The sequence below is a fragment of the Xenopus laevis genome, chromosome 3L, assembly GCF_017654675.1.
Source record: "Xenopus laevis strain J_2021 chromosome 3L, Xenopus_laevis_v10.1, whole genome shotgun sequence".
In the NCBI taxonomy this organism is placed as follows: Eukaryota; Metazoa; Chordata; class Amphibia; order Anura; family Pipidae; genus Xenopus; species Xenopus laevis.
Window position 1 is genome coordinate 142844811 of NC_054375.1, and position 13910 is coordinate 142858720.

Genomic DNA, 13910 nt, shown 5'->3' on the forward strand with positions numbered 1-13910 from the left:
CCCCCTTAGAACATTGTGAAATAAGCTCTTGAGCCTACCTCTACAGAATGTAGCAGTGAGATTTATTAGGGAATCCTCTACTTAGTGCATGTCTTAATCAAACAGAAAAAAGGCAACTGCTTACCCAATGTCTGTTGCATGGCTGTGATTTGTGTGAGAATGTTGGTTTTCTGCTTATCTGCAAACAATAAACAGAATTGCCAAAGAATTGTCAGAAAATATTTGTGTGTGGCAATACATGTTGTCTCATCTGCAGATCCTTTTTTTGGGGCCCCCTGTGGGATGACTTGATTGAACTTTAGAAGGTATTTTGTATCAGAGTGCCATTTGTTCTAAAGCAAGTGGGTTTACTTCATAGTTTGTTCATCAAAAGATGAATGTACATGTATCTTGACATAACTAAGCGTATCCTCATCTAGCAATGCTGCTTCTCTCCCAAAATGTATGTTTATTATTTACTAGACTCCATATCATGTTGTAGGGCCATAACAGACAGCAGACAGTTATAGTAATGATAAAACTGAGCTAAGATCTTTGAAGTACCCAGGGGTGTATTCTATCGATATGTTTCCCAAAAATATGGACAGCAGTCCATCAAAGTTCAAATAATGGTCTTTATTGGTTTTCTTAATAGTAGGCGAAAGACCGAAAAAAGTGTTTCTGGTGCTCTTAATCAGCCCTAGTAATAATCTAGGGTCATTGGGTCTGTTGCTCTGCCCATGGAACTGCTCCAGTAAAATACCAGTATAGATACTGATGGCATTGAAATAAAGAAACTGCAGAATAATAGAGTGTGTGAGGATCCTTGTACATATATTGCTGATACTGTTGGACCTAGCCGAGTCTGTGGATGACCAGCACCACCATTACAGTTGTATATATAACACCAGTAAAATACCAGAACACTAAATAGAGAGAGAAAAAAAATGATTTCTTACCAAGTGTCTGCTTTGTGGTTGAAATTTGTGTAAGAAGGTTGGCTTTCTGCTCATCTGCACAGAGAAACTTTACTGTGTAGTCATGTTTATTGCTGAATTATTAATTGACACTAGAGTGCCATCAAGTGAAACATTTCTATGCTACAACATGTTAACTCTTATCCGACACACTGGTTTCCAATGAGTCATGTGATACGCATGTATGGTGAGCTGTGTTGTTTGTATTCCATTGTTCTCCTTTATTTTAGAACATCTCAGGCTAGAGGTGGGAATTTTGTTTTAATCTGGAAGAACTGTCTGTTGGATTGCAATTTCTTTGGATTCTTTTGGAATATATATCTAGAAAATAAATACTGGTCACCAGGCCACAGATCCACTCAATTTCTTTTGATAGCAAGAGGTCACATGGTCTTCATCAACCCTACACTGGCACTTTTGTTCAATTCTGTACAGGATAACTTAAATATGAGCAACAATTTTTAACACTCATCTGCAGGTTAGTGTCCACAAAACATAATACTCCAATTACTACTGAAGTCATTCAATGCTAGATACAATCCTAACTTGCATTTCCCCTATACTTCAAGCCAACCAGTTCAGATTTGAATCGACCAGATTCAAATAGTCTATTAAGACGTAACTTGTAATCATGATTCCAATAAAATATAGTCTATCAATAAAAGTAGTATATCATTAGAACAAAAAAGAAAAGGGAAATGACTTACCGATTGTTTGGTTTATGGTTGTGATTTGTGTTAGAAGGTTGTCCTTTTCCTCATCTGCAAGGAGTAAAGAGGAATATAAATGAATTAAAGAGGAGGAATACTTATGCCAGCAACATATTAACACATTGCGCTTGCAATTATATTAAATCTACAACATTGTACGAAAATAAACCTAGAGGCACATTTATCAAAGGTCGAATTTCGAATTCTTGAGTTCTTAAAAACTCCCCTTGTTTTATTTGTCTGGTTGCTAGAGAGGAGGACCGATTTTTATTTCTATTTTATATTAATTTATGTTTCTTGATGAATCTTTGTTTATAGTCGACATTTGTCCGAAAATGAAAAGCACAAAGGAATAAAAATGCAGAACAAATCCAAATAAGAATAGTGTTTTACTGGAGAGAACCCCTGGATCAGGATTCTAACGGCCATGTTTATAAACAGTGCAAAAAGCAGCTCAGAAATTAAAGTAGTTGTTCCCCTTTAAATTAACCTTTAGTATGATGTAGAGAGTGATATTCTGAGACAATATGCAATTGGTTTTCCATTATTATTATCTGAGTTTTTTTTAGTTATTTAGCTTTTTATGCAGCAGCTCTCCAGTTTGCAGTTTCAGCCATCTGGTTGCTAGGGTTCAAATTGCCCTAGCAACCATGTATTGATATGAATACAAGACTGGAATATGAATAGGAGAGGCCTGAATAGAAAGATGAGTAATAAAAAGTAGCAATAACAATAATTGTGTAGCTTTACAGAGCATTAGTTTTCAGATGGGGCCAGTGACCCCCATTTGATAGATGGAAAGAATCAGAAGAAGGAGGCAAATAATTCAAAAACTATAAAAAAAATAGACAATGAAGACCAATTAAACAGTTGCTTAGAATTGGCCATTCTATAACATACCAAAAGTTAACTTAAAGGTGGACCACACCTTTAAGGGGATTGTTTATTAAGCCTCTTTTTTTCTGGTCAAGTTTTTAAGGGAAAAAATTATAATAATTCAAGTGGAAAATAACTTGAATTTCCCCCCCCCCAAAACTGCTAAAACTGCTAAAAATCTGAATCCGAAATTACTCCAGATAAACCTGTCATGTAAAAGTCAATGGCAGATTATTGCTTTTTACAATTTGAAGATGTTTTCATGATTTTCAAAGGTTTTGGGCTGTTTGGAAATCCCAAAAAATTGTTGTTTTTGGACAATTCAAAAAACATTGCATGATCTTGTCAGGACTTTTCCTGCAAGTACTTTTTTCAATCTGATTTTTTTAGTAAATTAATGCAATTCGAGGTTGGGAGTTAGGTCGGATTTATTTTATTAAAGGGCATGTAAAGTCTAAAATAGAATAAGGCTAGAAATGCTGTATTTTGTATACTAAATATAAACATGAACTTACTGCACCACAAGCCTAATCAAACAAATAATTTATGCTTTCAAAGTTGGCTACAGGGGGTCACCATCTTGTAACTTTGTTATACATCTTTGCAAGACTAAGACTATGCACATGCTCAGTGTGGTCTGGGCTGCTTAGGGATCATCATAAACAAAGCTGCTCCCCCTGCTGTTCTTAAGTATGATTGTTTCCCTGCAGAGCAGTTAGGGACTGTCTGACAATTCCTATCCACAGCAGTAAATGAAGGAAGAATTTCACTGCATACAGTCAGGTTTCTTATAAAAACGGTACACATTTTTTAATTAAAGTATATTGGAAACATGTTTCTTTTTCATTAAAGAAAGTAAAATGGGATTTTATATTTTTGACTTTAAATACCCTTTAAAAAAAATTGAAAAATACAGGTTTAGTAAATAGGACCCCTAAATGTCCTGTTTTACTTTGCACAATTGCTCATTTCTGGCATACTTGATTTTATAACGAGCACACCCAGAGTCTTTACATTAGAATTTTAGTACAGGTATGGGACCTGTTATCCAGAATTCTCTGGGCTTCAAGAGTTTTCTGGATTTGGGATCTTTCCATAATTTGGATCTTCATACTAAAAAAATCTTTTAAACATTAAATAACCCCAGTGGGATTAATTTAACTTCTATAAGGATAAAATATACCTTAGTTAAGATCAAATACAAGGTACTGTTTTATAATTGCAGAAAGAAAGGAAATCATTTTCAAATTGTTAATTATTTGATTAAAATGGAGTCTATGGGAGACTGCCTTCCCGTAATTCGGAGCTTTCTGGCAGACAGATTTCCAGATAATGGATCCCATACTTGTAATAGGGGAAATAGTTGTTTATACTGAACTTATGACATGGCTTTATAAATATGCACTGCCCTGATAAACTTTATTTAGTTCTTTATCATCCTGTTTTTTATTGCTAGCTTATAGTGTAATAAAGATTTAATTCACTGAGGTACCAGTATGTGCTATGTTTGCATTCTGATGTCTTTGTGTATTTTAGAACATTTCAACATTTGAAATTTTATCCGTAATTTGGATCTTCATACCTTAAGTCTACTAGAATAATGTAAACATTAAATAAACCCAATAGGCTGGTTTTGCTTCCAATAAGGTTTAATTATATCTTAGTTGGGATCAAGTACAATTTACTGTTTTATCATTACAGAAAAAAGGGAAATCATTCTTAAAACTGTGAATTATATGATTAAAATGAAGTCTATGGGAGACAGCCTTTCTGTAATTTGGAGCTTTCTGGATAACAAGTTTCCAGATAATGGATTCCATACCTGTACAAAGAAGTGGAAGTAGAATAATGTATTATTAATCCGTATGCAAAGCTATTGTGTTTTATACTTCTGAACATTACTTAGGGGTTCAAACACAATTAATTTTTGCTGCCAATAAGCTTATGGACTTTCCGCAGGCAGGTAAGGCCTGAGACAAAGAAAAAACAGCAGAGCACTCGTGTAACTACAGGGATTGTTTCTCAAGTCTTTATACTTGTGTTTGTGTAATTCATGGATGAATTTGTAGACAATATATAGGGAATACTCACCTTGCTGCTTTAGCTGACTGCTCACCATAGAATCTGGAAAGAGAAGATCAGAAGCAGGTGACTGAGCTCCATACAAACGTAACACTTCCCTGCCATAAAGTCTCCTGTGTTTATGAAGGTACTGGTCATTGCATGGAAGTTCAGGACAGTTTGGTTAATTTATAAAAACAATGTTTTAAAAAAATAACAAAAATTATTACTTTGTTGGGCAGTTGCAGCCAAGATCTTCAATGATCTCTGTGAACAACTACTTATCCAAGAATGCCCTCCCAACTTATGACATTATTTACAGTATTTTTAAGTTTACCTTTTTCTTTAAATTTTACTCTGTTTATAAGCCTGTCATTTGTGGGTCTGATTAAGGGATTGGAGGCCCTTATTTACCAGCTACAAGGATACTTGCAGTTTTATAAGATGTATTAAATAACTTGATATCTGCATTTCTCACCCACTCTTTACACACATAACCATGGGAAATGTTGCATGTTTAGGAAGCGTCAAAGCCGAAAAACCATTGGGAAAAGTGCAAATTGTCGCCAGCGAACGCTTCGCCACACTTTACGCCTCTTCACCAGGTGCAAATTACTTACCACTATGGTAATTCACTAAAATGTGAAGTTACATCACGACTGCTAAACGCTGGTGACTTTTCACTAGAGTTACTTTGGCAGTACTTTCATTAGCATTAGTTTCTGCCTAGTGAAACCTCGTTAGTACTCTTACACTTAGGTCAATTTGAATAGGGCGGGTACATATAGGTCATATATACGTCTTTATTGGAAATGTTGGGCAAATGCTTGAAGTGGCCACTTATTATTACAAATGTCCAAGGAAGCAAAATAAAGACAAAAGAGATCCTCTAATGGCCTAGACATGAGCCCTCCCTAAAACAAATGTGACATGCCCCTCAAATGGTTGGGAAAAAATGTTAACCAAAAATCTTGAATAGTTAGAACTTCTGAAGGCAATCTCGATTTAAAATATGAAAAAACGCCATTGTTGTTTTAGAACTTTCTGGGATACAGGATATGATGTCACTAACATAAGATTGAGGAAGATGTAGCTTCATTTTATCAGTTCACCAGGTCTAAGATGGTGTAGGAAACTCTGACGAAAGAGATAACAGGTTTGGTAAAATTCACACGTTAGTGCATTTGTGGAGTAGTTCACTATTTATGTGTTAACAATGTTACACACACAGATATAAGTGTCACTTTACTCTTTCACTGCTAGTCAGCACACCCACACTATGGACTGCAACTCCCAGCAGCCTCTAGCAGAAAATCCATGTTACAGATGAACAGAGAGTGTGGCTTCGAGCTTTTGTATTTTTTATTTATTACTTTATTAATTCTTATGTGTGCACATAATTATGGTCTGAGCACTGGCTTCGCTATTTATGTGTGGTAATATAACTTATATACACACCAATGTTGGAAAATGTGTTAGTACATTTTTCTTTAAATTGATTACACAGACTGCATGTCACGGTCGGCACCAAACACCAGAACAAAAGACCAGGCACCCTGGTCTCGGCTTCACCAGTAGTGTGACAGCCTTTGGGCCTCGGGAGGAGCCCTCGGCTTACTTGGATGCCACCTGGACTTAAACGAGAGGTGCAAGATGAGGGTTCTGGATAAGCAGAGGGGCACGACAGTAAAGCAAAGTCTTTGGACAGAAGATCGTAGTACAAGGCATTTAGGCAAAAGCGTAGTCAGATCAGGCCGGGTCGAGGCAGGCAGAGAATAAACGTTATCAGGCAGGCAAGGGTCAAACCAGGGAGTCAATCAGAGGGTTAATCAGAGGAGGTAGTCGGTATCAGGCAAGGGTCAGAATCCAGAAGTCAGAATAGTCAAATAGCCAGGCAGGGGTCAAAAACAGGAATCAAACAGGTTCAGAATATAGCACAAGGCTCAAAAGCACCAGGAACAAAATCCTATCACGGGCAATGTAAAAAATCCAAACTGTGCCTTTAATACTTTTAAATTTCGCGCCACTGCGCGCTGACGTCACACGCCAGCGCGCATGCGCACATAAATCAGGAAGAAACGCGCCGTGCGCGCCCTAACCATTCACCATTTGCGGCCCAGAGGAGCAACGTGGCAGGCGTCCCCGCCGAGGGGGCTGCAGGCGTCCCTGCAGACCCCCTCCCGCTAGACCACCAGGTAAGGTTGTTACATTACCCCCCCCTCTAGGGGGGGCCACAGGACCCCCAGGTCTCCCAGGAAATTTTAGATGGAATTTCTTCCTAAGTTTGTCAGCCTTGATGTCCCCTACTGAGACCCAAGAGTTCTCCTCAGGGCCATAGCCCTTCCACTTAATAAGGTATTGTAGCTTACCTCGTACGAGGCGGGAATCGAGGAACTCTTGGATCTCAAACTCAGGCTGACCTTCGACCAACACTGGGGGAGGTACAGACAAAGAACGAATAACAGGAGCAGGTTTCAGGAGGGATACATGAAATGAATTGGAAATCTTAAAATTAACAGGTAATTGCAGGCGGACAGAAGATGGGTTAATGATTTCAGAAATGGGATAGGGACCGATAAACCTGGGTCCCAGTTTGAGAGAGGGCACCTTTAACTTGATATTTTTTGTAGACAACCAGACCTGATCCCCCACTTTATACTGGGGTGCCTCTCTACGTGATCTGTCAGCAGCCTTTTTTTTGAGCGGAAGTAGCTGCTGACTGGGATTCATGCACTTGTGACCAAACCTTAGAGAATTGTTCGATAGAAGAATTGGCAGAAGGTACAGGGGAACCAGACCCAGAAAAGGAAAAAGCTTTGGGGTGCAGACCATTTACAATAAAGAAAGGAGATTCCCCAGAGGAAGAATGGGTAGAATTATTGTATGCAAATTCTGCCCAGGGTAACAGTTCCACCCACGCGGATTGGTTGTCTGATGCATAACACCTGAGGTACTGTTCTAGGGATTGGTTTACCCTCTCAGTTTGACCGTTGGTTTGGAGGTGATAAGCAGAGGAAAAGGATAACTCAATCCCAACCAACGAACAGAATGCACGCCAAAACTTAGAAACAAATTGAACCCCCCTGTCGGAAACAATATTTTTAGGAAAACCATGAAACTTAAAAATGTGGGTAACAAATAGGTCAGCCAAAGTCTTAGCAGAAGGGAGGTGTGGAAGGGGAACAAAATGGCTCATCTTGCTAAACCTATCCACCACCACCCAGATCACCGTTTTCCCCTAAGAAGGGGGTAAATCAACAATGAACTCCATTGACAAGTGGGACCAGGGTTTTACTGGAATGGGTAAGGGGATTAACAGACCTTGGGAAGAATTTCGAGGAGACTTTGATCTTTGGCAGACTGGGCAGGAATTAACGTAGGCTTTAGCATCCAGTTTGAATGATGGCCACCAAACATGACGGGATAGCAGGGACACTGTCTTAAAAATGCCCGGATGCCCTGCCATTTTAGAATCGTGAACCTCCTTCAATACTTGTTCCCTTAACTCCTGTGGAACGAACAGCCTCCCAGAGGGAGTATCCACCGGAGCAGATGATTGTACAGGGGACAATAAAGAGGAAAGGTCAGATTCAAGTGCAGCTACAATTACCTCCCTGGGGATGATGGGGATGCACTCGCTAGACTCAGAGGGATCGGACTCGAAGCTTCTAGAGAGTGCATCTGCTTTGGTATTCTTGGAACCAGGCCTAAACGTTAAAGAAAAATTGAACCTGGTGAAAAACAGTGCCCATCTAGCCTGCCTAGTAGGGATGTAGCGAACGGTGGAAAAAATGTTCGTGAACATATTCGCGAACTTGCGTCAAAAATGCGAACGGTTCGCGAACGTCGCAAACCCCATAGACTTCAATGGGAAGGCGAATTTTAAAAGCTAGAAAAGACATTTCTGGCCAGAAAAATGATTTTAAAGTTGTTTAAAGGGTGCAACGACCTGGACAGTGGCATGCCAGAGGGGGATCAAGGGCAAAAATGTATCTGAAAAATACATTGTTGACACAGCGCTGCGTTTTGTGCTGTAAAGGGCAGAAATCACACTACATTTCTAAACTTGTGTAATAAACTGCTTTAAAACGTCCGGCGTCTACATGCCAATCAAGTCGTGTAAAGGTTACAGCCTGTCCACACGCAAAGACAAAACGCGGCGCTTACTGCAACGCAAAAAAACGCAAAGAGCTTTCATGAATGATACCGTCAAGTGAGCAAATAATAGTTTTTAATTACTAGTTGCTTGTCACCTCCAGGATGTTCGTCCTGTTGGTGGCAATATTTCTGTAGTGGTGTGTTTAGCAGTCACCGTGCATGTGCGCACGTGCACGGTCAGGCAGAGGTAATTCAATGTACAGTGAAGTGAACCAAAAAACACTGATTCTGCAGTGTGGGCCCAGTTTTGGTCTACTTTATTGATCACCTGCGGTGACCATATAAGATGCGATTTTGCCACTGTTGCAGAACCCTGAAAAATTAGGCATGTGTACTTTCCTGAAAAATTATGTTTTTTTTTGTCGCAGCCACTGAAGCACAGAGGCCAGAAAAAATATGCCATATGAATGCTAAAAATATAAAAAAAAATTGTCGCAGCCACTGAAGTACAGAGGCCAGAAAAAATATGCCATATAAATGCTGAAAATATGATTTTTTTTTTGTCGCAGCCACTGAAGCACAGAGGCCAGAAAAAATATGCCATATGAATGCTAAAAATATAATTTTTTTTTGTCGCAGCCACTGAAGCACAGAGGCCACAAAAAATATGCCATATAAATGCTGAAAATATGAATTTTTTTTTTGTCGCAGCCACTGAAGCACAGAGGCCAGAAAAAATATGTCATATAAATTCTGAAAATATGATTTTTTTTTGTCGCAGCCACTGAAGTACAGAGGCCAGAAAAAATATGCCATATAAATGCTGAAAATATGAAATTTTTTTTGTCGCAGCCACTGAAGCACAGAGGCCAGAAAAAAATGCCATATAAATGCTGAAAATATGAATTTTTTTGGTTGCAGCCACTGAAGCACAGAGGCCAGAAAAACTCAGGATTTACCTGTCCAAAAGGTTTTGATTAAAATGAAACCAGTAGGGTTTGCACCCTAGTTTGTAACGGTGGCGGAGGGAGGAGGACGCTAAAGGACAGCTGTGTGTGGAGTCATGCGGCGTGCAGAGAAGGACAGCTGCATGGGGAGTCAGAACAAGTCTTCCGGCGTGTAGTAACCCTCCGAGATCCATGCCTCGTTCATTTGAATAAAGGTCAGGTAATCTTTGTGACCTAGGCGAGTTCTCTTCTCAGTTACAATCCCTCCTGCTGCACTGAAGGTCCTTTCTGAGAGGACACTTGAGGCGGGGCAAGACAAGAGGTTCATGGCAAATTGTGACAGCTCTGGCCACAGATCAAGCCTGCGCACCCAGTAGTCCAGGGGTTCATCGCTCCTCAGAGTGTCGATATCTGCAGTTAATGCCAGGTAGTCCGCTACCTGCCGGTCGAGGCGTTCTTTGAGGGTGGATCCAGAAGGGTTGTGGCGCTGCCTTGGACTGAAAAACCTTTGCATGTCTGACGTTACAGAGTGGCCAAAGTGCATTGTCCTTGCAGGTGCGCTCGTGGCAAGATTACTGGCACCTCTGCCCCTGGAATGTTGATGAGTTCCTGAAGTGACATCACCCTTAAAAGCATTGTACAACATGTTTTGCAGGCTGGTTTGTAAATGCAGCATCCTTACGGACTTGTGGTACGTTGGTAACGTTTCTGCCACTTTATGCTTGTACCGAGGGTCTAGTAGCGTTGCGACCCAGTACAGGTCATTCTCCTTAAGCCTTTGATACGGGGGTCCTTCAACAGGCATGACAGCATGAAAGACCCCATTCTCACAAGGTTGGATGCAGAGGTATCCATCTCCGCTTCCTCGTTATCAAGGACTATATCATCCACTGTCTCCTCCCCCCAGGCACGTACAAGACCAGGGGTCCCCAAAAGGTCACCACAAGCCCCCTGGGAAGCCTGCTCCTGTTGGTCCTCTTCCTCCACAAAGCCACCTTCCTCCTCTGACTCCACTTCTGACACCTCTCCCTGCATTGCAGCAGGTGCCTGGGCTCGTTCTGGTGATTCCGACCAGAAATCGTGCGCTTCCTGCTCCTTGTCACGCTGGTCTACAGCCTCATCTGTCACTCGTCGCACGGCACGCTCCAGGAAGAAAGCAAAGGGTATTAGGTCGCTGATGGTGCCTTCGGTGCGAATGTTGTAACCTCTTCAAAAGGGCGCATGAGCCTGCAGGCATCGCGCATAAGCACCCAGTAACGGGGGAGAAAAATCCCCAGCTCTGCAGATCCAGTCCTACCACCCAGTTCAAACAGGTATTCATTGACGGCTCTTTGTTGTTGCAGCAGACGTTCAAACATGAGGAGCGTTGAATTCCAGCGAGTCTGGCTGTCGCAAATTAAACGCCTGACTGGCATGTTGTACCGCTGCTGAATGTCAGCAAGGCGTGCCATGGCTTTGTAGGAACGTCTGAAATGGGCCGACACCTTCCTGGAGAATGTCCTGGAATCCTGGGTACTTCGAGACAAAACGTTGGACTATTAAATTCAGAACATGTGCCATGCAGGGCACATGTGTTAAATTGCCCAGTCTCAGTGCTGCCAACAGATTGCTTCCGTTGTCACACACCACTTTTCCGATCTTCAGTTGGTGTGGGGTCAGCCACCAATCGGCCTGTGACTGCAGAGATGATAGGAGTACAGATCCGGTATGGTTTCTGCTTTCCAGGCACGTCATCCCCAAGACAGCATGACAACGGCGTACCTGGCACGTCGAATAGCCTAGGGGGAGCTGGGGGTGCACAGGTGTGGAGGAGGAGGATTCAGCAGCACAGGAGGAGGAAGCAGAGGAAGAAGACGAGGTAGAGAGCGAAGGAGGAGTAGAAGTGGTGGCAGAACCATGTGCAATCCGTGGCGGTGACACCAACTCCACTGTTGTTGTTGAGCCACACATTCCCTGCTTCCCAGCCATAAGCAAGTTCACCCAGTGGGCAGTGTAGGTGACATACCTGCCCTGACCATGCTTGGAGGACCATGCGTCAGAAGTCATATGGACCTTTGCCCCAACACTAAGTGACAGAGATGCAGTGACTTGGGTCTGCACATGGTGGTACAGGTGTGGTATTCCCTTCTTGGAGAAAAAATTGCGGCTGGGTACCTTCCACTGCGGTGTCCCAATTGCTACAAATTTGCGGCAGGCCTCAGAGTCCACCAGCTGGTATGGTAAAAGCTGGTGGGCTAAGAGTGCAGACAAGCCAGCTGTCAGACACCGGGCAAGGGGGTGACTCGCAGACATTAGCTTCTTACGCTCAAACATGGCCCTCACAGAAACTTGGCTGGGGGCAGATGACTGGGAACTGGTGGTCAAGGTGGAAGGCGGAGTGGAGGGTGGTTCAGACGGGTCAAGTACAATAAAATATTCTATTACCGCACACCTCCTTCCACTTTTCTGCGTGGTGGTGCTGGTCCTCCGTTGACCTAGCCCGGTCTCCTTACTGCTTTGTAGTTTCAAAAAACGGTCCGCACACACCAATTCAGCATTTTGGGAGTTCAGGGTAATTGCCTTTGTAAAACTGGGCAATTTCCTAGGGCCACAGGATAGCATAGCAGCACGGCCCCTAGTGCCTCTGCGTGGCGGCCTGCCATTGCCTGGCATTTTTTTTAAAACAACAACAACAACTCAGGTGGTGTTTCTGGAGATGGTATTATTATTGATATTTAGACAGAATGTGAACAAGCTCACACAGCTAGGTGGCAGTTGTTTGAAGAACACACTGGGCAAACAATGCCTGCAAGGTCAACGTATACACTACAGCAGTGGATACGGAATATATTATTGCTGCTTAGAAAACGTCACTCAGGTGGTGTTTCTGGAGACGGTATTATTATTGATATTTAGACAGAATGTGAAAAAGCTCACACAGCTAGGCGGCAGTTGTTTGAAGAACACACTGGGCAAACAATGTCTGCAAGGTCAACGTATACACTACAGCAGTGGATACGGAATATATTATTGCTGCTTGGAAAACGTCACTCAGGTGGTGTTTCTGGAGACGGTATTATTATTGATATTTAGACAGAATGTGAAAAAGCTCACACAGTTAGGCGGCAGTTGTTTGAAGAACACACTGGGCAAACAATGCCTGCAAGGTCAACGTATACACTACAGCAGTGGATACGGAATATATTATTGCTGCTTGGAAGACATCACTCAGGTGGTGTTTCTGGAGACGGTATTATTATTGATATTTAGACAGAATGTGAAAAAGCTCACACAGCTAGGCGGCAGTTGTTTGAAGAACACACTGGGCAAACAATGCCTGCAAGGTCAACGTATACACTACAGCAGTGGATACGGAATATATTATTGCTGCTTGAAAAACGTCACTCAGGTGGTGTTTCTGGAGACGGTATTATTATTGATATTTAGACAGAATGTGATCAAGCTCACACAGCTAGGCGGCAGTTGTTTGAAGAACACACTGGGCAAACAATGTCTGCAAGGTCAACGTGCACACTACAGCAGTGGATACGGAATATATTATTGCTGCTTGGAAAACGTCACTCAGGTGGTGTTTCTGGAGACGGTATTATTATTGATATTTAGACAGAATGTGAACAAGCTCACACAGCTAGGTGGCAGTTGTTTGAAGAACACACTGGGCAAACAATGCCTGCAAGGTCAACTTTTACACTACAGCAGTGGATACAGAATATATTATTGCTGCTTGAAAAACGTCACTCAGGTGGTGTTTCTGGAGACGGTATTATTATTGATATTTAGACAGAATGTGAACAAGCTCACACAGCTAGGCGGCAGTTGTTTGAAGAACACACTGGGCAAACAATGTCTGCAAGGTCAACATATACACTACAGCAGTGGATACGGAATATATTATTGCTGCTTGAAAAACGTCACTCAGGTGGTGTTTCTGGAGACGGTATTATTATTGATATTTAGACAGAATGTGATCAAGCTCACACAGCTAGGCGGCAGTTGTTTGAAGAACACACTGGGCAAACAATGTCTGCAAGGTCAACGTGCACACTACAGCAGTGGATACGGAATATATTATTGCTGCTTGGAAAACGTCACTCAGGTGGTGTTTCTGGAGACGGTATTATTATTGATATTTAGACAGAATGTGAACAAGCTCACACAGCTAGCTGGCCGTTGTTTGAAAATGAAGAACACACTGGGCAAACAAATTGAAACAATGCCTGCAAGGTCAACGTATACACTACAGCAGTGGATACGGAATATAT

The 13910-nt window shown here is 41.8% G+C and overlaps 1 protein-coding gene across 3 annotated transcripts in view; it reads right to left on the bottom strand.

Annotated features, from left to right (window-relative positions):
• The window catches only part of LOC121401619 (hepatic lectin-like), a 50137-nt gene that overhangs the window by 20298 nt on the left and 15929 nt on the right, over positions 1–13910 (bottom strand). The window contains exons 4-7 of one of the 3 annotated variants that reach the window (XM_041587164.1): positions 4634–4666; positions 1664–1717; positions 939–992; positions 125–178 (exon numbers count right to left, since the gene is read on the bottom strand). In XM_041587164.1, coding sequence (XP_041443098.1) covers positions 125–178; positions 939–992; positions 1664–1717; positions 4634–4666 — 195 coding nt within the window. The remainder of the gene's footprint in view (positions 1–124; positions 179–938; positions 993–1663; positions 1718–4633; positions 4667–13910) is intronic. The other 2 variants (XM_041587165.1, XM_041587166.1) reach the window with 2 other exon arrangements.